Consider the following 21,028-nt stretch of genomic DNA (forward strand, 5'->3'; position numbering starts at 1 on the left):
GGTGGCACTTTAGCCTCCAGCCATTGGGGCCCGCTCCCCGCCGCGCCCGGAAGGGCCCATTCCAAGCAGTTCCCCCACACAGGGTGCCCGGAAGGGCCTCCAGAGGCGGCCACGTCCCCGCCATCCCCGGGACCGGATCTGCCCGGCTATTTTGAATTGTGTGGGGCCAATTGACTCTCACAGAACCTGCCCGGCTAGCTCAGTCGGTAGAGCATGAGACTCTTAATCTCAGGGTCGTGGGTTCGAGCCCCACGTTGGGCGTCCTTTTGAACCAAGAGTTCGCACACATCTCTGTGCAGTTCCTGGCCTATTTGGTTTAGGCACAACCTCTTAGACGCACCGGGGCGGATGGGGAGGGGCAGCCTGTCACTGTCACTGTCACAGTGCACCACACCCTTGCCGAAGCCATCAGAGGTGATGAATCACATGCCCTCTTTACACTGGGCTCTCCAGCCGCTGCATACCTCAACTTCCTCTTTGAGCAAAGTAACCTTAGAAAGGGGTCCGCCAGAGATTTGGACCTAGCTAGGGCAGAAAAGCCACCCATCCCAGTTTTCTCTTGGGTTCGGTCAAGGGAAGGTGCCAGTACTCTTATCTGCGCGGCTAAAGGACGCTGCTGCCAGACTAAGTGGTCCCGTTGGGGGTCAGGGTGTACCTGGGATCCAGGGCATATCATCACTCAACATGGGGACACCGCCAGGACAGGGGGCACCAGACCTATGACTAGGTGAGGGTGACAATCTAGGTGGGCATGACCCCATGTCCCGGTGAATGCAACACCACAACTGCCAAACACTCTCAAAAGGAGGGCTTGTCCAGGATGTGAGCCTCGTACTCTAATTGAGAATCATAACCGTAGACCAACGGGCCATCCCCTCTGGCTCTGGCCTCACTGATCGGGGGACCGTCCCTCTTTCCTGTGGGTGTTGGGAAGGATTTGATTCCGGTCTCTATGGACAAGAGGAGAATGGGGGGAGGGGTGGTCAGCATTGCCACACACTAAGACTCCAACTCAGCAAGTCCCCAGTCCGGGTTTTGGGGGTGACTGCTCCGTTGCTCTTCCCCTCTGGTGGAAAACTGAGGCCAATGCTTGGGAAAGCTCCCCCTGGTCCTCCTTCTGTCACCAGGCTAAGGGCTGAGCTCTGGAATGCAGCTGAGAGCAGGGTTTGGACACCCTCCCCCCATCCCAACACCGCCCAGGGCAAGAATACCCTCTCCCATAGGACCCCACCCCTCCTAAGCCACACACTGGAGGGACCCACCACTCTAACCTGAGCGTCACCCCCACTTCCGCCCAGGGACCTAACTCCTGGAGTTCAAGATGCACATCCCAGCACAGGCACAGTCGGAAAGGATCTTAAGGGATAGTGGGTGTCCAAATGTGAAGAAAGGATGAGGTAGGACATGAAGAAATTTGAGTAGCCCTCAGGGGAGACGCCCTGCCTTGCCACTGCCCATAACTGGGATCAACGTGCCTCTTTGTCCACTGAGCGCACCTGGACACCTGGCGGCCCAGACCTGATCCAGCCACTCGGGTCCAGCTGGGATCTGGGTCTGCTGCACACTGGGCCTGTCTCTGGTCCATCCACACAGGCCAAGACCCCACTTCAGCTCTGCTGGACACTCCATTCATGCCTTGAAATGACTGGAAAAAGCCAACTGTGGGCTCCTTGGGGATATGAAGCAGAAGGAAGAATGTGCTCTCCTCCCCAGGGACCTTCCTCTGCTGAACCCCAGCTCAAGCTAAACCCAGGGAAAGGGGCGCCTGGGGGGCTCAGTCAGCTGAGCATGCAACTCGTGGTTTCCACTTGGGTGGTGCTCTCAGAGTGTTGGAACCGAGCCCCGCATCAGGCTCTGCTCAGTGGGGAGCCAGTCTGCTTGCCTCTTTCTCCCTCTGCTCCTCTCCCTGCTCTCTCTCTCTCAAATAAATAAATAAAATCTAAAAAAAAAAAAAAAAAAAAAAAAAAAAAAAAAAAAAAAAAAAAAAAAAAAAAAAAAAAGGCTAAATCCAGGGCTGGGTGTAAAGGTGAGGGGCAGACCCCAAGGGAGGGAGGCTGCTTATTCGGAAGAGGATTTTGGAGATGAATCATCCTGCTGGTGGAGGTGGTAGTGGTTTCCCCTTAAGGGATGGGAAAGGCTTAAAGATCTCTGGCCACAGGAGAAGAAGTGCTGGCTAGAGAGCTCGATTACCCCGGTTGACCTCCACCAGGCCTCAGGTCTGGAGAGGCCTCACCTGGTGTCCCAGCGGGCCCGAGGGTCTGTACAGACCTGCTCCCCTCAGGGACTCCAGAATCAGGAGGCATAAAAGGGGCACCACCCTGGGGCTTAGGTGAAGAAACCAGGGTCAGAAATGAGGCCAACTGCTCTGCACATGCGGGGAGCTTGGGCTCTGTGCTGTAATTCCGAGGCCGGGTTTGACTCTGGGATTGAGATCAGGAAACTCTTCCCAGACTGGGGGCCCCTGAAGTGTCCACCAAAGCCTCCGGCCCTGCCCATATTAACCATGTCTTTTATCTTCTGTACTCTGATACCTCGACATCAGAGCCTTGCTGACCCTGGAGAGATTTTCCTTCCCAGGGTTGGCCAGTTCCTAGAGAGCAAACAGGGCATTTCAAATGCAAACTAACCATTCCAGGGTCCACAGCCCCCAGTCACCTCTTTCAGCAGGCTCGCACACTGGGGTTACTATCCACCTGCCAGGATCACCCCAAGGCCAGGAAACAGACAACTAGGGACAGAGTTCTGTTCTAGAAGCAGCTGAAGTTAGTTCAGACTGACCGGTCTAAACCTGTTCACTCTGCCTCACCTGTCTCACCTTCATAGAAACCACAAGAAAGGCTCTGAACAGCACTTTCTCGGAGCTTTCTCTGCTTCCAGACCACCCAGTGCCTCCCCTGTGCCATTCCGACCCCCACCCCTATCCACCCCTCCACCCTGGGGCCAGGCTCATCCCTCTGCTTGAGAGCTGTGAGTCACAAGCCATCTTTTCAATGGCTGCATGGGTTGGGCTCACCATACCTGAGTAGTAATAAAACCTCTTGAAATACTGCCCTTATTCCAGTGTGGCTGGGGCGCCTGTGGGGGCCCTGTGCCCTTCATGGCCCCAAAGCTGAGGCCTAGTTCCTCCCCATGCCCAATTTCCACTGTGGTTTCCTTCCTTCCCTTGTCTGTGGAAGGTCCTTCTGGTAGCCCCTCAAGAAGGGAAAAGAAGTTTGCAAACGACCTTACACACCCCAAAGCAAAAAAAAAAAAAAAAAAAAAAGGTGCCCAGAGAAAGTTGGGTTGTCACCCCGCAGGCTGGGACTAGCTGGTGTGCACACAGGCACACAGACCAGGTCTCCTGCTCTCCGAGAGGCAGACTGCGCGTGGGGGACCAAGTGGGGGACCAAGTTTCCTCTGGCCCAGGACCTCAGGCACTGTTCTAAAAGCTGGGCTCGTCCGGGATTTGAACCCGGGACCTCTCGCACCCAAAGCGAGAATCATACCCCTAGACCAACGAGCCGCCCTCGGGCAGCACTGCTGACATTTGTCCTTGGAGGCCGTGCCCTTGGCTCGGCACTCCCGTCCCATGAGTCCTGGCTTCCTGATCCCTCAGGAAGGTGCACGGGGGAAGTTTCGGTTTCGATTCCAGAAGGGGAGGGGGTGCAGTGCAGCCACGACCTGGCAGGAGAGAGAGCGATGGCCCGCCTGGCCCCAGACCTTCAGGGTCCCCCTCCGCACCCCACTCCTCCAGAGCACGATGGCCCCGCCCCTGGCGAGGGCCACCCAGCTCCCAGCAACCAGAGGAGGCAGCAGGTGATCCCGCGGAGGGAGTCTGTGTGGCCTGGGTGACCAGGGAGGTCTCTCATGGGGGCCCCAGCCCAGAAATTTCACCCAGCGTAGGACACAAGTCCAGGACCCTAAGAAGGAGGCTCTGCTGTCTCCCAACCAGCCAGCCCGGCCGAAGCTCCACTCGGGAAAGGACCCCGGGGCTCCTGCCCTCAGTCGAGCCCCGCCGTGACCTGGGCTTGGCCCCAGAAGCCCCTCGCAACTGTGGAACCCCGAGGCAGGGGTCAGAACTGGGATTCTTCTTCCCAAATGCGCAGCTGCACAAACTCTCCAAACTTTTACGCCCCCAACTTCTCTTTCCTCTTGCGCTAATAGGGGGTCCAGCTCCCACCTGGGGAGGGAGGAGGCTTTTCCGGCTAGTCCCCATGGCAAGGCCCTGGAGTCTTCCTGATTCGCTTCTTGCTGCTCACTAAAAAGGGGGGACAACTTGAAAGTGAGCGATCCTCCCTGAATGGAACCTGACACTTCTCACACCCTAAGCGAGGATCACACCGCATTCCTCACTGACCAGCTCCAGTGACAGCCCATGCCCTCGCCCCAGACTTTCCGGCTCCCCTGAGCTGCTGGGCCACACAGACCCACGGACACGACAGGACAATAGACAGTGGCCTGGCCGCCCCCTCACTCCTTGAGGAAAGGACCGCAAATTCAGCGTCGCAGTGCCCAGAAGGCAGTGCGCACAGGACGCAGGACCTGTCCTTACCAGTCCCAGGACAGCAAAGTTCCTGAGTGCCGCAGTCAGCCTGAGCCGTGGCACCGTCCCACACCTGCCCGGCTAGCTCAGTCGGTAGAGCATGAGACTCTTAATCTCAGGGTCGTGGGTTCGAGCCCCACGTTGGGCGTGGCTTTTGTCCAGACGAGCTTACAGCTAAACCGGTGACCGGGTCTGCATAAATTACAACTAACTCTGTTACTAAGGGGAAATCTGTACCCAGTCCAGGGCGGCCAGGACGCTGAGAGCCAACCTCAACCTCACCGAGGCAAAGGCTTCCCTCTCTTACATTCTATTATATATACTTTGTAATTTTAAAAAGTTGAAATTTATGCAAAAGTTCCAGGTACAGTGACACAGAGGTGGGACGCCTCTCCGAGGAGTTCCCCTTCTAGGAATTTCCTTGAAGTTGGCAAGATCTGGGCAGGGGCTAACCAGGCCAATCCAAGAATATCGCCCAACTAAGGACTCAAACCCACTCCTTATGCAGTTAAGTCTCAGCTCTACGGGCTGGAGGAGAGCTCCAACAGAGGTGGAACCTCATTTACTCTGGCCCTGACTGGGGACCTACTTGGGGTCCCATCTGTATCAGAGGGTGCTCCCGCTCCCAGACCCTCGCCTTCTCCAATACTGTGCCCCCGCCCAGGCTTCCCTCCCTGGTGGGACAGAGAAGCGGTGGTGCAGCCCTGTCCGATCTCCTCTCCCCTTTCTAAAGTAGGAAGAAAATCAGAAATCGTGGGGTGCCCTGAGTACAAGTTAGTGTGTCCACTCGTTGAGAAGCAAGCAGAGAGGGAACTGTGGGTTCCTTTTTGTGAAAGGGTAGGAGAGCCCGAATGTAGTGACCGGGATCCCGAGGCTCAGCATCCGTGAGTCAGGATGTCAGGTTGTCTGGGTAATCTGGGTTTCCAGGGGTCCATTCCTCCGGGGGGCCTCTGCTGCTTCAGCATGCAGCCTCTCTATGTCCTGGCTCCGTGCCAGGAAACCCGCCCTTCCATGGGGGTGGGGAGTGGGCTAGGGAGTGAGGAGGCACCTGCTGGGTACCTCTTGGTGGCTGGGCCAGGACACCCTACCCATCCAAAAGAGACTGTATTTGGGGCGCCTAGGTGGCTCACTCAGTTAAGCGACTGACTCTTGGTTTCAGCTTAGGTAGGGATCTCAGGGTTCTGAGAGGGAAGCCCGGGTCAGGCTCTGTGCTTAGTGCGGAATCCCCTTGGGAATCTCCCTCTCCTTTGGCCCCTCCCCACTGCTCGCTCTGCTCTCTCGCTCTCTTACTCTCGAATAAAAAAATAAATCTTTAAAAAGAGAGAGGAAGAGAGACTATTTATCAGAGTTCTCTGGGAAAACAGAACATAGAAAGACAGAAGAGACAGACACTTGGATTGATTTTAAAGAATTGGCTCACAGGATGGCCCCTGGAAATTCCAGCAAAAGCAGATACTGCCGTCTTGAGTAGGAAGTTCCCTGAGGTAGCATTCCTTCCTCTTGGGGGAGCAGTCTTTGCTCCTGAGACCTTCAAATGATTGGATGAGGCCCACCCACATTGTGGAAGGGAATCTGCTTCACTCAAGTCTACTGATTTAAATGTTAATTGCATCTAGAAAAAAATACCTTTACAGCAACTTCTAGACTCCTGTTGGACCAAACACCTAGGCCCCATAGCCTGGCCTAGTGGATACAAATTAACCATTATGGGGTCCTACCAAGTGCTAGGCTTCTTTCTTAATAATAGGGGATGCAAGGTACACAAGCTTACCTGCTACTTCGGACACGTCACAGTTCCCGCCCGACCAGAGAACAGTCACTCCCAAGCTTCTCAAAGATGCCGGCGCCTCCCCTCCAGGGCGCGTGCGTTATTTCCTCCAGGCGCTGCCCAGATACACAGTCAATGGCGGGTCTTTGCCCTGACGTAGGACCACTCTAGCATGCCTGTGTCTCTGTCCCTTCTGATTCCTTTCTCCACAGTTCTTGAAGAACTTCATTTCATGAAGCCGTGCCAGCTGTGCGTTTTCACCGAGTGGACGGACCCTTGCCAGGGTGTTAAGGCCTGTGTCAAGGAAGAGTCCCATACGCATGATCTTTCCCTTTCCAGCTCTTTATCCTCTCCACCCTGATCCAGCACGCGTCACTGCTGACTTGTCACCCAGGTGCTACGGCGCTCAGTTTCGAGGTCCCCTCCTTCAGAGCAGGGCCGCGCTTTCTCGGTTGAGATGGAACCCCGGTATTCAGCCGGGTGGCCTGGAGGAGGAGTAGAATCCTGAAGAGATGAAAACTGTCTCCTAAGTATCTGCCTCATCTGAGGGTCTTTCCAGCGAGCGGGGTGGAGGCCTGGGCCACATCTGCAGGCCCAGAGGGTTCCCGGGTCTCCATACATCGCCCCAGCTCACCCCATTCCAAGTCTCCGGGTCCCACTTCTTCCCTCTCGGCACCCTGACGTGGGCATAAGAGATCTGCCGAGGGTGAGAATTCAACTTTTTCTCAACATCTGCTATTTTTACTCTGAGGCCCCAAGCCCAGCCTTCAGCTGAAGGATGCGTGGGCTGCTTTCAGGGCTGCCGGAGTGCTGTGAATTGGTGACTCGTCGGCACAAGCAAGCTATTTTTTGGTCTCAGTGCGTTAAAGATGCTCGACAACAGCCTAACCAAGGAGGTGAAAGACCCTACTCTGGAAACTAGAAAACACTGAAGAAAGAAACCGAAGACTACGTAAAGAAACGGAAAGGCATTCCATGCTCATGGATTAGAAGAACGAATATTGTTAAAATGTCTGCACTGCCCAAAGCAATCTACACATTTAACGCAACCCCTTATCAAAATACCAACAGCATTTTCACAGAACTAGAACAAAGAATCCTAAAATTTGTATGGAATCATAAAAGACTCCGAATAGCCAGAGCAACCTTTTTTTTTTTTTTTAAGATTTTATTTATTCATTTAGAGAGAGTGCACAAGCAGGGAGGAGGGGCAGAAGGAGAGGGAGAGAGAGAATCTCAAGGAGACCCCACAATGAGCGAGCACGGAACCCAACGTGGAGCTTGACCTGAGCCAAAAATCAAGTCAGATGCTTAAGCAGCTGAGCCACCCAGACACCCCTTGCTGAAGCAATCTTGAAAAAGAAAAGCAAAGCTGGAGGCAGCACAATCCCAGACTTCAATTATATGACAAAGTTGTAGTGACCAGAACAATATGGTACAGGCACAAAAACAGACACACAGATCAGGGAACAGAATAGAAAACCCAGAAACAAATCCACAATTAAAATGTTTATTTATTTAAGCACTCTCTACCCCCAAGGAGGGGCTCAAACTCGTGATTCCAAGATCGAGAGTTACATGCTCTGCTGACTGAGCCAGCCAGGTGCCCCACATAAACCCACAATTATATAGTCAATTAATCTTTGACACAGCAGGAAAGAATATCCAATGGAAAAAAGACCATCTCTTCAACCAACTGCTTGGAAAACTGGACCACTTTCTTACACCATACACAAAAATAAATTTATTTTATTGTATTTATTTTAAAATTATTACAGACCTACATGTGAGACCTGAAGCCATAAAAATCCTAGAGGAGAACATAGGAAGTAATTTCCTTGACGTCACCCATAGCAACATCTTTCTAGCAATGTCTCCAGAGGCAAGGGAAACAAAAGCAAAAATGAACTATTGAGACTGCATCAAAGTAAAAACTTCTGCACAGTGAAGGAAACAAAACTAAAAGGCAACGTATGGAATGGGAGAAGATATTTGCAAATGACGTATTTGACAAAGGGTTAGCATCCAAAATATATGAAGAACTTATTAAACTCAACGTCCCAAAAAAGGCATAATCCAATTAAAAACTGATCACAGGGCCCCCCGACTGGCTCAGTCAGTGGAGCAGGTGACTCTTGATCTCAGGGTTGTGAGTTCGAGCCCCACTTGGGTGTAGCGATTACTTAAGAAATAAAATATTTTAAAAACTTAAAAAATAAAATAAAAAATAGGCACGAACAGACATTTCTCCAAAGAAGACATCCAGATAGCCAACAGACATGAAAAGATACTCATCATCAGGGAAATGCAAATCAAAACTACAATGTGGTATCATCTCACACCTGTCAGAATGGCTAAAATCAACAACACAAGAAACGGCAGGTGTTGGCAAGGATGCAGAGAAAAAGGAACCCTCATGCACTGTTGGTGGGAATGCAAACTGGTGCAGCCACTGTGGACAACAGGATGGACGTTTCTCAAAAAGCTAAAAATAACCACCTTATGACCCCACAATTACACTACTGAGTATTTGCGACTACAAGAACACTAATTCAAAGGGATACACGCACCTGGTTGTTTATACCAGCATTATCTACAACAGCCAGATTATGGAAGCAGCCCAAGTGTCCATTGACTGATGAAGATAAAGAAGATGTGGTATATATGTATATGCGGAATATTACTCAGCCATGAAAAAGAATGCAATCTTGCCATTTGCAACAACACAGATGGAGCTAGACAGTATAACACCAAGCACGATAAGCCAGTCAGAGAAAGACAAATACCACATGAGTTCACTCACATGTGGAATTTAAGAAACAAAACAAACAAGCAAAAGGAAAGGATAGGAGAGAGACAAATCAAGAAGCAGCCTCTTAACTATAGAGAACAAACTGATGGTTACTGGAGAAGTGGGGGCGGGGGTGAAATAGGTGATGGGAATGAAGACGTGCACCTGTGATGAGACCCAGTGGTGTATGCAAGTGTCGAATCACTATATTGTACACCTGAAACTAATATAACACTGTGTTAACTAAGTGGAATTAAAATAAAAACTTAAAAAAAAAAAAAAGATACTCACCAGCAGCCACATCATCCCACAGTCCTTACCAGAACTTTCCCGCTGTGTCCCTGAGGTGCCCAGAGACATGGGACAAGGGCAGCTCATTTCCCAACTCCTCCGGTCTATCCCAGTTCAACCCGGACGAAGGTCTGAATGTTTGCACCGCTCTGGCACACCAGCGTTTTTCAAAACTCCCCCCACCGCGGGGGGTGTGGCCTTCCCTGCCAGACAGCCGGCAGGTGATCCAACTTCAGAATCTCATTCTGAGAGTCTGGTTCCAGCTGTTGAAGGACAACGTTCCCAGGAACAAGCCTGAGGCAAGGATTTCTGTGTAATCGATGCATGAAGGGACTCAGCAGGCTCTCCCTTCTAGACCCTACCAGGTGATCCTCTGCTTTGCCAGCTGGCCTGTGTTAGGTTTTGCTGCCAGGAGGCACAGACTGAGCAGCTGGAGGAGGAGGAATGGACTCACTGCTTCCTGTTTTCTGTTCCCGCCACGCTGCCCGCCCCCCTTACCCATGCAGCAACAGTTCACTCCAGGAATAGCAATGGAATCCAGTTCGAAATTTCCCAACACTCACAGAATCCATTTCATTGCGGCTCCTGAGAGGCTCCGGCGCAAGCTGCCTGCTGTGGGACCCTCCTCGGAACTCAGAGCCACCCAGGCTAGCTGAGTGGCACTCTTCTTCCGAGATCTGCTCTCAAGCTCCCGGAGGCCCTCTCCATGCTTCTGACTTTTAATAACCACAAGCTCTCCCCTTGGTCCCCCAGCCCTGTAGCTGGCAGCCGTTTTCCGCCGCCCCCACTGCCTCACTAGCCACTCTTTCTACCTAGTTAATCCTTGTTCTTTCAGTAGTCTGTTAAAATAAGGGATGGGTTTTCTTTTCTGCCCCAGGTTTACTGAGCTATCATTGACAAATAAAAACCATACATATTGACGGTGTTCGACGTGGTGATTTGATATCCATATACATTGTGAACTGATTCCCACAATCAAGCTGATTAACACATCCATTACCTCACATGGTTACTTCAGATCTACTCCCTTAGCGAATTTCAAGCACACGAGACAGTATGACTATCATCGCCTTACTGTAGGTTAGGTGCCTGCAACTCATTCATCTTAAAACTGAAAGTTTGTACCCTTTGACCAACCTTCCCCACTTCCCCCAACACCCACGGATGGGTTTTCTGACTGCTGCCTGGACCTTGACTTGGTGGTGGGTTTGGGCTTGAACACAGCCGAGGTCCTTGCCAATGGGAAACGGGACGCGGGTCATTGACAGCACACGGTGACATCATGATCAAGCCTCGCATCAACCTGGCTGATTATGATGAAGCAGTGCCCAGCAGGACCACGTGGCTGCTGCCCTTGACTGCCATGGCAGTAAAGGTGATTATGAGGATTGTGGCCTGGAAGGGATTCTTCTGGGGGCACTGGTTTGCTCACCAAAAGGAAATGCAAGACTGGGCCTTTGAACTTTCAGCCTGAGTCATGTTCAGAGGCACAGAGACATTTCATGGCCACCATAAAATAACCTTAGAGCTACAGGGCTGATATCGCTAAAGATCAAACCCATCACCGAATGATGCATGTCGTGGAATGACATTGGAAGTTGAGTTCACAGCCTCAGGAAATCTCTCATGTGAAAGAAATGGCATTGATTATGAAGGAGTGGGTCCAAAGACATAGAGACCTCTGGGTGGGCTCAGACAAAGTTGAGAATCTCGAATCCCTGCGTCACTCGGAGCTTCCTTGCCAGCAAAATCAGGCTGGTATCTGCGAAGAGGAGCCTTCCCGTGTTTGAATGTCCTATACTAATCTCACCTGGAGCGCTTGTCTTCAAGGGGATGCCAGTGCTCCACAAAGACCACACCATCTACCCTCGTTAGCACTGGCCCCATGACTACAGCCAGATCAGCACGCTGCGGGCAGTGAGTACAAAGGCTGACCTGGGAGGAAATAGCTTACTCACCTACAGAACTGCAAGTGGGGCTCATTTATGCCGGCAGAGACCCAGGAAACACATGTGGGAATGAACCTGAGGCTGTTGGAGTGAGGAGGCTGAGATATGCTTTTGCATCTGGTGAATTTATCAACCCGGGAGCACTTCCCGGAAAGCCTGTATTTCAGATGTTATTTTGTGCCGCTGAATGTGGGTCTGCCAAGTGTCTTGGTTGGTTGGCTGAGCATTGAACTCAGTGGTACCCTATGTTTAATGAGATGGAGATGTGAGAACGTCCCTGGCATCGAGTAGAGAAAGAAAGCCAAAGACTTAGATGGGGATGCTGGAGTGGATCTTTCACACATGATGTGAACACCCGCCATCCACTGACAGCGCCCAGAGGACTTCCCTTTCAATGAGGCATTGAGCAACATTGGCCAGGGAAGCACCAGCATCCCCGGATCGTTCTGTGGTCCCCATTCCCTTCAGGTAGCCCACAATGGTGGGAGACACTGCATTGAGATGACGTTGTTGATTCCAGTGGGAATAATGGGGTTCCAGGTATTTGGGAAAGCGGGAGCAGTAAGGCCAGAGCTGGAGGAACAGAAGAGTCTCATTCATGGTTTTTAAAGGCAAAAGAGAACTGTATTTTTATATGTGTATATGACAAAGCTCCAGTGGTCTTCCCTGCTTTGGGCATGTGGTATAGAAGGTTTCTGATTGTTCTCTACACCATGCCCGGCAGTCTGGGAGATTTTTACCTCCAGGATGAAGACAGGGATTGCATGGATTAAAAAAAGAAAGAAAACTTTATTACGGACTACTTCAAACATGCACGAAAGCAGAGAAATAGTTTAATGTGTCCTCATGTCCCCCAGCTTAAGCCATTATCAACTGACAGATAACCTTGTTTTATCTACACCTCCAACCAACCCATTATATTTTCCCTAGCTTTGTTGAGAGATAATTGACAAATAAAAATGATATATATTTAAGGTGCACAATGTGTTGATTTGATACACATATACATTTGTGAAATATTTGCTACAGTCAGGTTAACACATCCAGCCTTCGCATAGTTACCTTTTCTGTGTGGTGAGAACATTTCAGCTCTCCTCTCAAAGCAACCTGCAAGTATACAATACCGTATTAATAACCATGGTCAGCACTCAGCCCGTTGTGTTAAAGCACGACAGCTGTCATATAATTTAATCTTTAAATAATTGGGTCTGTTTATAAAAGAACTTTTAAGAACTTTTAAAAATATATGGAACCACAATAAAATTAATATACTGGAAAAATGAACAATTATTCCTTTATATCATCAAGTAGAATGGGTGGTTATTTTAAAAATGGGAATGATGAGAAAGTATTCCTCTCTGAAAGCTGGAAACGTGCACCCGTTATTAGAAAATTAAGTCGCAGCCAATTTAATAGCATAGGACGACATCTGGATAGCCTCCAAGAACCCTTAACTTGGCTTCCTCCACTGGGGAGGAGGGATTGCATTTCTTCCTCAGAGGAAGTCTAAAACTTAACCCCACGTACCCCGGGTGGGACTCGAACCCACAATCCCTGGCTTAGGAGGCCAATGCCTTATCCATTAGGCCACCGGGGCCGACAACGGACGTCTCGCAATGGTCCTAAACCAGTCTCTCTGTCACCTCCCCGTGGTTCCCGCCGGTTACACACGGATTCCCCGCTCCATCCCAGACTCCCTCCGGTCCCTCAACACCCGCATTCGGCCTGCGCTCCGACGGGGCCGGGGCCTAGAGCGTCCTCCGACCCCGGAGGGACCGCGCACGCGCAGATGGAGCCCAAAGATCTGGGGCCACAGGTGTCGCTCAGCTCGTTTGACTCGTGTGTGATCCTCGCTTAGGGTGCGAGAAGCCTGGGGATCAAATCCTGGGCGAGCCCTTTCCTTCTCCTTGAAGCAGAATAAGGATCCGGTGATAACTACTAGCAAGAAGGAATTGGCTACGCAAAATATGGGAGAGGAGAGAGGAGGGGTACCAGCCCGGCGACTGGGAAAAGTGCCATCCCTGTCCTTGTCCTCCTCCCTACACTGCCCCGTAGACAGGAGGTGTTACCTGGGTTCAGGTCTCCGCGGCTTTCAACGGAGCCCAGGGGCCTGAGGTCTCTGTCCCAAGCGCCCTCCGCAATGGCTCTCCTCCGGCTAGCTGTGTCGGTGGAGTATGAGATTCTCACGGTCAGAGATCCCAGCGTTAGCTTTCCCACCAGCGGATGGGTGTTCTTTCCCATCTCCGAAATGTTCACCTTAATGAACTTCAAACCGCTGAAGCATCACAAAAACGATAAAGTAATACCCCGTAGGACCCCAGGTCACCTGCGCCCACCGTTCGGTATGAGGGCTCCGGCTGCCACTGCCCCGGCGGTCACCGGGTGGGAGGAGGTTACATCACCTAGGTCATCACCTGGCTTAGCCGGAATCCCTTGGAGAGAACTTGGTTCCTCAGGTAAAGACATTTTCCCCCAGGTAAAATGAAGACCCAATCCTTGGCATAGTCTTTGTATTTAAACTTTTAAATATATACTCACACAAGTCACTTAGGTACACTACCATTGCCAGAAATCGAAATAATCTATAAGATTTTTAAAACATTTTTTACTGTGACAAAATATATTTATATATGACGTTAAACTGGGCAATTAAGCCATTTTTAAGTGTATGATTCGGTGGCATCACTTACATGCACCGTATCATCCAACCGTCATCACTATTTCCAAAACTTTTTTTTATCACAATAATCTATTATATTTTGAAACGCACCTGTCCTCTGACCTTGGGACAACTCCCCCCGTCCCCCTGCAACAATCCAACTCCTCCCCTCGTCTGTCACAGCTCTGGTCGACTGAACTATACCCGCCTCGTCTGAGGTTCTCGGACTCGCTGCGGTGGCTTCGGGTTCTGGCCTGCGTTGGGCCCCGCAGCTCCCTCGGTGTCGCCAGGGGTGTAGAGCAGGCCCTAGCTCCCGGGCTCCGCGCCTGCAGGAGCTGGGCGACTTCCCGGGTGTGGCAGGGCGGGGCGGCGCGACGGGGACACCGCCCGAGCCTCCTAAGACTCCGCGGAGGGCGCCGTCCCGACAGAGGGAAAATTTAAAAGCGAGGGAGAAAAGCAAACATTGCAGCGACCACGAAGGGACTCGAACCCTCAATCTTCTGATCCGGAATCAGACGCCTTATCCATTAGGCCACGCGGCCCCACCAGTGACACTTCCACAGCTTCTCTCATAAAGCTGCTGAAGGCGCCTGCGTGGTGTGCCGGAATGCGCATGCTCTTACCGGCGAGGAGCTCCGCCCCTCGGGCCCTGTGGGGGCGGGGCTGCGAGCTGGAGCCCCGCGCGGAAAGGAGGCCCGCCCGCTCCGCGAGGACAGTCCATGAGAACTGGACTCCGAGTTCGAGCCCCGACGAGGCCGCGCCGGCTCCTCCTGTCCTAACCGGCGGGTTGGGAGCTCTTCCCCCACGTGGCCCCGAAGCGCGCTGGGTGAGAGGCTGCCCACTGCTCCCGCAGCCCCCGCGCCCCCGTGCTGTCCCCATCACAGCACCGATCAGCCTGCAGTGCTCTGTCCAGTCTTGTGGTCCCAGACTGGACTCTGACCTGCGTGAAGGCCGAGACCGCATCTCCCGCTTTCCCACCGCCCCAGCGCGGGACGCCGGCGGGGTGCGCGAGCTGAGACAGCGGTGTGGGCACCGGCTGCCCCTTCTGGGAACATCCAGCCCAGCCTAGCCCGTGCAGGGTTCCTCGGTCCCTCCGCCTGCCGGAAGCCCCAGCCTCCGGCTCCCAGGAGCACAAATGCACCCTTACGGAGTGCCAGGCACTTTGCATGCGTTCTCCCACTGTCTCGCCTCCGAGGGCAGGCACTGTTCATGAGCACAGCGATCATCCACAGAAGTTTATTGCACGCCCCCTCCCTTAGCCCCGCGCCCGCGCTGCTGCACCCATTGACAGAAAAGGAGCCGGTAGAGTGGATGGAGTCAGCAGCACCCACTGTCGGCACCCCACCCCACCCCCGCCCGGGCGGCAGGGGCGCAGTCAGGCCTGCAGGCAGAGCTGGCGCCGAAGCGAGCTTCGGATCTCCAGGCAGGCCTTGACGCGCTCCTGGCAGTCGGGACCCAGCACCTCCAGTTCACACACCCGTCGGTTGACCTGCGAGGACCACACTCAGCCTGCGCCCAGGACTCCCAGGTCCCTTGGCACCCAGCCTGGAGCCCCGTGGATGGTAAGGCCTAAAATTTCAAGTGCTGCCTTGCCATCGTTGGCCCTGACAGGACCTCCGAGGCCTAACCCTGAGCCCCCTGCTCCTGTCAGATGTGCCCCCCACAGGGCAGGAAAGGCTCCCCACCCAGCTGGTTCCTCCATACTCCACTTGTCCTCAGTCTGAGGGGCTTCAATTCCCTGGCAGCCTCTGAAATTATTCAAACAAGCCAATCACATCCTGCTGCAGGAACCAGGGGCAGCCCACCCACTCTTACTACAGAGCCTGCGGGTCACAGCCCCTGCTGGTCCACTCTGTTCCTAACTGCAACCCCCAGCGGCCCTGCGTGGTTGCAGTGTCCTCCTCCACCCCACCACCATCCCCCACCCGGCAGGGAGTATATGCGGCTAAGAACTGCTGAGGCTCTCACTGGCCAGCACCTGACACCCTGTGTGTGCTCACCCACAGGGTGAATGGGAGGGGATCAGAACACCAGGGCTGGGGAGAAGGATGAATCCAGCCCCTCTCGCCAGGTCTCTGCCCCTAACCCCAACACACCTCAGTCAGCAGCTCCAGGAGCTCTGCCCCGGGGTCAGCTCTGAGGACCTCCACCAGAGTCTGGATAAAGTCTGAGCCCTTCTCTTCATCCCGATAGGCTACACAGCCTAGGCCAGAGGACCAGGGTCAGAGTGTCAGACTTGGGCCCCTGCCTGCTGCCTTCCAATCCCCAGGGGCTCTTTGTTGGTAGAAATGGGTGGGCAAAGAGACAGGACCTCAGGGGTCAGGCAAGGGAATGGTACAAAGAGCAGGAACTTCTGGCTTCTGGAACAACTTGTTGCTTGCATTTGTGGAGTGAATATACAATTCCGACTAAACATGGAACACACATTCACTGTGAACCTACCCTGTGCTGGGCGCTGAGCAGGGGCCTGAGGCAGATCCCTCATGGAATTTACAGCGCTCGGCACAGTCGGCCCTCAACGTGAGCTCACCATCGTTACTATTTTTATAAATCGTAAATATGGAAGGAGGACGGGTTAACTGTAACTGAGCTGGTGTCCCTTTACCCCACCTGCCCAGCCCTGGCTCCCCTAAAGTCACTCCAGATGTCCAGCCAGGATGCAGGGCCCTGTGTAGCAGGCTTTCTCGATGACCCGTCCCCTTACCCTCGGCAGCTGCATAGACCATCAGGACGTCTGCTTGGTCAGGGCTCCCCGGAGCGGGGCCCGCAGAGGAGCTGCCTGCAAGAAGGATCAACTGTGTTTACCCAGCATCCTGGGACTTCTGCCAGCCCCAGGCGTCCCCCCAAGTCTGACTCAAGGGCACACAGGGCAGTCAGTGGAATGAGCTCAGGACAGAAAGGGCAAATCAGAACTCAAATCTCAACATCATCAACAACAACAACTCTGTTCTCAGCTGTGCCCTTAGGAAAGCTATCTCATCTTCCCGCCTCCAGGGCTGTTTTGAGGCTCAGGCAGGGGCCGAAGCCCTCGATTTTCAAAGGTCCTTGCAATTTAGGAAGTTTTCCTTCCCATCCTCTTGGCAAAGAGGACGCAGGTAGCAGCAGGACCCCAGGTCAGAGCCCTGGAAAGGCACACCGGACAGCCCTCCCACCAGTCCCGGCCAAGCCTAGGCTCCAGAAGGAAGGCACACCCACCTTGGGCATCAGCATAGATCTGGAGGACATCGGCATGCGAGGGGGTGGTTGGTGAGGCCCGCAGCCAGCACCGGAACCAGGGTAGAGCTGTGGGCCCCACACCGGCGTCCCTCTGCCCTGAAAGGGTTGGGGGGGATACGCAGATCCTTTTGCTCAGCAGATACCTGGGGGTGCCCCCAGGGGTCAACAGCCCAGCCCCCAGAAGCCTAGGGCAGGCCTGCCAGGCCGGAAGCACTCAGAGCACAGAACAGCATGTACCGAGGGTGAAGTGCTCAAGTGGGTGGACTTGACTTCTAGGAGAGGCTAGGAGATGGGGCAGGTGAAGCACAAGCGCTGAGGCCTCCTGGAGAAGGTGGACAGCAAGTCCTGGGAGGCTGAGGACTGCATGTGCAAAGCTACAGCAGGAGGAGGCAGGAGGGAGGCGGGGACCTGGCCTGGCCTTCAGCGCGGGGGGCCTGGGCCCCACTCACCCCCACGGCAGGCCTGGAGCAAGAAGATCTTGGGGCAGCCCCACAGGGCCCTGCAGTGGCTCAGCTCCTGCACCAGCGCCTCTGGCTGGACCTCTTGCCCGTCCGCCCCCAGCAGCTGGCCCTGTGGCCCCCCATGGGCCATGAGGGCCACAAGGGCACAGCTCACTGGGGCCCTGCGGGCATCTAGGCACTCTCGGAACTGGGCCATCTCCTCCTGGAAAGCCTGGGGTGGGGACTAGATTGAGGCCTGGGCCCGGGGCTTGGCCTCCCCCGTGCCTGGTGGTCCTCCAGGGAGGCTTCTCCAGCCCCTGCCCACCCTACTTCCCACCTCCTGCCAGCCTCAGGCCCACAGCGGAAGTCCTTTTTCTAACCCCCCTACTGCAAAGCTGGCATGGCCTAATTGGAGGGGACATGTGATCTAGCCTCTTGCAGGTGGGCCTTTGGCCAGGGCAGGGAAAATGCTCCAAAAAGCGAAGAGGTGTGAGGGGAGGACAATGAGCTGGCAGGTGTCTGAGAAGGAAGCCGAGACCCTCCCGGGAAAAGCTGGAGGGTCCCGCTGGAGCCTGGAGTTGGGGGAATGGAGAAACAGCAGGGTAGGCTGCAGGAGCCCAGGGGGTGAGCTCCACATGTATGCAGCAGGAAGGATAAGGATGGAAGCCAGACAGACGGCGGGGCGGCAGGTGGGGGGGATGAGAGGCCTCAGAGAGAGTCCATTGGGTCCTGGGGTGGGGCGTGACCTTCCTTCAGAGCACCACCAGAGCTCTGGCCTTCACCTCACCTGGGCCGTAGGGTCTGTCCTTAGGGTGGTCTTGAAGCTCAGGGCCCGGCACAGGCCCCCCAGCGCCTCCACATCATGCTGGGCCCCGGGCCGGTCATGGACCACGGACAGGAGGAGCGCGGCCCTGGTCCCAGACAGGTCATACTGAGTGCTGGGGCTGGGTTCCAGCTACAGACAAGTTAAGGAGTATTCAGAGTGGTCTGAGAACCTCCCAGCTCCTCACGTCCCCCATCTCAGGTCTCCCTGAGCCTCTGTCCCTCTTGCAACTGCTGTCACCCCACCCTGTTCCCCTCACCTGGGGCTCCCAGGGTTCCACGTCCCCCAGGCACAGTGCACCCCGCAAGGAGCTCCGGAGGACTGGACAGCAGGTGGCCTCTGACTCTTTGGCTGTCCTGTAGAAGACCTGGGGGGGGGTACCAGAAACCCCTAGGGGGCTGCTCCACGGGGGTGCAGTTTGGAGAGGGAACAGGATACTGGCTTCAGGGTACAGCCTGACTAGCTCATGGCTATCGCAGGGTCTTTGGGGTCCCCTGCCAGAATGTAGGGAGGAGAAGACAAAACAAGGGGAGGGCATGAAGGGGGTGTCCTAGTTCAGGTTCAATGTCATGGCTTCCCTGGACATGGATGTCCTTAAGTGGATGGCGGCCATGCCATTAACCACACCGCTCCCCACCCCAGGAATGAGTGTGCGCAGAGCTGGGGCGCTCCCTAGAGCAGGTTGGGGACCATCTGCGAAGGCTCACACGGTAGGTACCACCTGGGTCCTGACCCTGACCCTCCAGGGTCACCAGCAGCCACCCAACTGCCCAGTGAGAACTTTGGGCCTCCAGCCCAGACCAGAACTGGATCATTCACAACTCTGGCTTTCAGGGACCTGCAGTCTGATGGGACAGGCACTGTGGGAATGTGAACAGTGCTGGGCAGAAGGATAGGCGCTGACTCGGGGAGCTCAAGAAAGGGCATCACTGACAGCCTGGAAGGGAATGTGTGAGGCTGGCTGGGACAACAGGAGGGCAAGCCGGAGGGAGTGGTGTGGGCAAAGGCATGAAGCTGAGAAGCAGTTGAGAGTGTCTGGGGGATCTTGAGTGGGGTGAGGAGGGGCATGGGTGGAGTGGGATGCAAGGGCTCGAGGCTGATACCACATGCATAGACAATAAAGATTCATCTGTACAATGAATGGGGGGGATGAATCGAACTGTCAAACAGGTTCAGGAGAGCACAGCAGAGCCAGGGGAAGTGACTGGCACACCCCCTCCCAGGGACTCCCCATCTGGAGCCCCCACCTCTGTCAGTAGCTGCAGCAGAGACCAGTGAGGAAATCGGCCACAGAGTTCGCTCAGGACAGTGAGGAAAGCTCCAGGCTCAGAGGCAGCTGGGTGGAGAAACAGTACGTTGGCCTGGAGGGTAGGTCTTGGCCCTCCTGTCCACCCCCACCCCTGCTCGGCACCGTCCCACAACCAGTGTCCCTGCCCAGCCCACTCACCCCCAGGAGCGCTTGAGAGCAGCAGGAAAACTTTGGGGCAGCCCCACAGGGCCCTACAGTGGCTTAGCTCCTGGACCAGCTGCTGGGGCTGCCTCAGCTGCCCACGGGGGGCCACCAAGGCCACTAAGGCACAGCCCATAGGGCCCCCAAGGGCATCCAGCTGCTCCTGGAAGCCAGCCAGCTCCCCAAGGAAGCCCTAGGGCAAGAGCAAAGCTGGGCCTGAGTCCAGGGAGGCCCCAGGGTGGGGCTGGGGGTGGGTGCTGGGATGAGGGTGGAGGTGGGAGTCAGGTGAAGACTCACCTGGACAGAGGCCTCCCTCCTCTGGCAGCTCTCAAAGCCCAGGGTCCGGAACACACCTTCCAGGACAGCAACTGTAGACGCTGACACCTCAGGGCTGCAGAGTGTCAGGGCCACCCTTGGACCCTGCAAGCCGTACTTCCCCTGGGGAGGCAAGGCCAGAGTTGGGCTGGGGTGGGGCTCAGCTGAGAGCCAGGAATGGGCTGGGCCAGGCAGTGCCTCCCACTACCTTTCTTTCCAGACTCTGTCGAGCATCTGCCATCTTCGAGGCCACCTGCAGGGTCCCAGCCACCAGGAAGGCCATGGGGGCCGGGTGGGGGCTTCCTCTGAGCACCGAGCTAAACTCCTGACCCCGGTACCAATGCCCTGGGTGCCAGTACTTGCCCTTGCCCTGAGCCCTGGCCTATCAGCTCTGTTTATGAGCTCAGCTGGACTCTGCTCCTTCCCTGGAACCCTGGGTCTTGGGCCCCACTGCCTCAGTCCCTGTCCTGTTCTCTTGCTCCAGCAGGCTACTTCCTGGCTGGCATTGGCACACCCCCACCTGAGCCAGGAGCCTATGCCCAATCCTATTCTTAGCTCTTGGCCCACCTCCTATCTGATCTTGTTTCACAGGAGTATCTCCCTACTGAGCTGGCCACCAGTACCAAAAAAGTCCATGCAAGGCTCCCACCACCCTTTCCTCACTCCTGCACAGCACCCACACCACCACCCACACATATGCACACTGCGGCCTTGAGCACAAGGGTATGAGGAACGGTGACAGGTGCTGTCTCACAGGTAGAAACCCCCAACTGGAGTCATCTGTCCACAATGGAGCCCAGATGC

At 54.6% G+C, this 21,028-nt stretch overlaps 1 protein-coding gene and 5 non-coding genes across 6 annotated transcripts; 2 read left to right on the forward strand and 4 right to left on the reverse strand.

The window, feature by feature from the left end:
• The first annotated feature begins 188 nt into the window (after nucleotides 1–188).
• TRNAK-CUU lies at nucleotides 189–261 on the forward strand. Its single transcript has one exon. It is a non-coding gene; the product is annotated as a tRNA-Lys (tRNA).
• Nucleotides 262–3,430: 3,169 nt separating this feature from the next.
• TRNAP-UGG lies at nucleotides 3,431–3,502 on the reverse strand. The gene has a single exon. It is a non-coding gene; the product is annotated as a tRNA-Pro (tRNA).
• Nucleotides 3,503–4,597: 1,095 nt separating this feature from the next.
• TRNAK-CUU lies at nucleotides 4,598–4,670 on the forward strand. The gene has a single exon. It is a non-coding gene; the product is annotated as a tRNA-Lys (tRNA).
• An 8,175-nt stretch (nucleotides 4,671–12,845) lies between these two features.
• TRNAR-CCU lies at nucleotides 12,846–12,918 on the reverse strand. Its single transcript has one exon. It is a non-coding gene; the product is annotated as a tRNA-Arg (tRNA).
• Nucleotides 12,919–14,449: 1,531 nt separating this feature from the next.
• On the reverse strand, nucleotides 14,450–14,522 carry TRNAR-CCG. Its single transcript has one exon. It is a non-coding gene; the product is annotated as a tRNA-Arg (tRNA).
• A 744-nt stretch (nucleotides 14,523–15,266) lies between these two features.
• Nucleotides 15,267–20,507, reverse strand: LOC103668807 (caspase-14-like). The gene is made up of 11 exons (XM_040634446.1): nucleotides 20,433–20,507; nucleotides 20,207–20,347; nucleotides 19,907–20,102; nucleotides 19,707–19,795; nucleotides 18,719–18,826; nucleotides 18,424–18,591; nucleotides 17,646–17,868; nucleotides 17,176–17,292; nucleotides 16,685–16,759; nucleotides 16,077–16,183; nucleotides 15,267–15,469 (listed from the first exon to the last, which is right to left on the reverse strand). The coding sequence occupies exons 1-11, from the start codon at nucleotides 20,505–20,507 to the stop codon at nucleotides 15,356–15,358; spliced, it is 1,413 nt and encodes a 470-aa protein (XP_040490380.1). The 3' UTR covers nucleotides 15,267–15,355.
• Nucleotides 20,508–21,028: the final 521 nt, after the last annotated feature.

Source organism: Ursus maritimus, unplaced genomic scaffold (assembly GCF_017311325.1).
Source record: "Ursus maritimus isolate PB19 unplaced genomic scaffold, ASM1731132v1 scaffold_2, whole genome shotgun sequence".
Lineage (NCBI taxonomy): Eukaryota > Metazoa > Chordata > Mammalia > Carnivora > Ursidae > Ursus > Ursus maritimus.

Coding starts and splice junctions, on each gene's coding strand:
- LOC103668807 (XM_040634446.1), bottom strand. CDS start 20,507: ATGGCCTTCCTGGTGGCTGGGACCCTGCAGGTGGCCTCGAAGATGGCA. Junction 20,348..20,432: donor GACAGAGTCTGGAAAGAAAG/GTAGTGGGAGGC, acceptor TTGCCTCCCCAG/GGGAAGTACGGCTTGCAGGG. Junction 16,184..16,684: donor GGTCTATGCAGCTGCCGAGG/GTAAGGGGACGG, acceptor CCTCTGGCCTAG/GCTGTGTAGCCTATCGGGAT.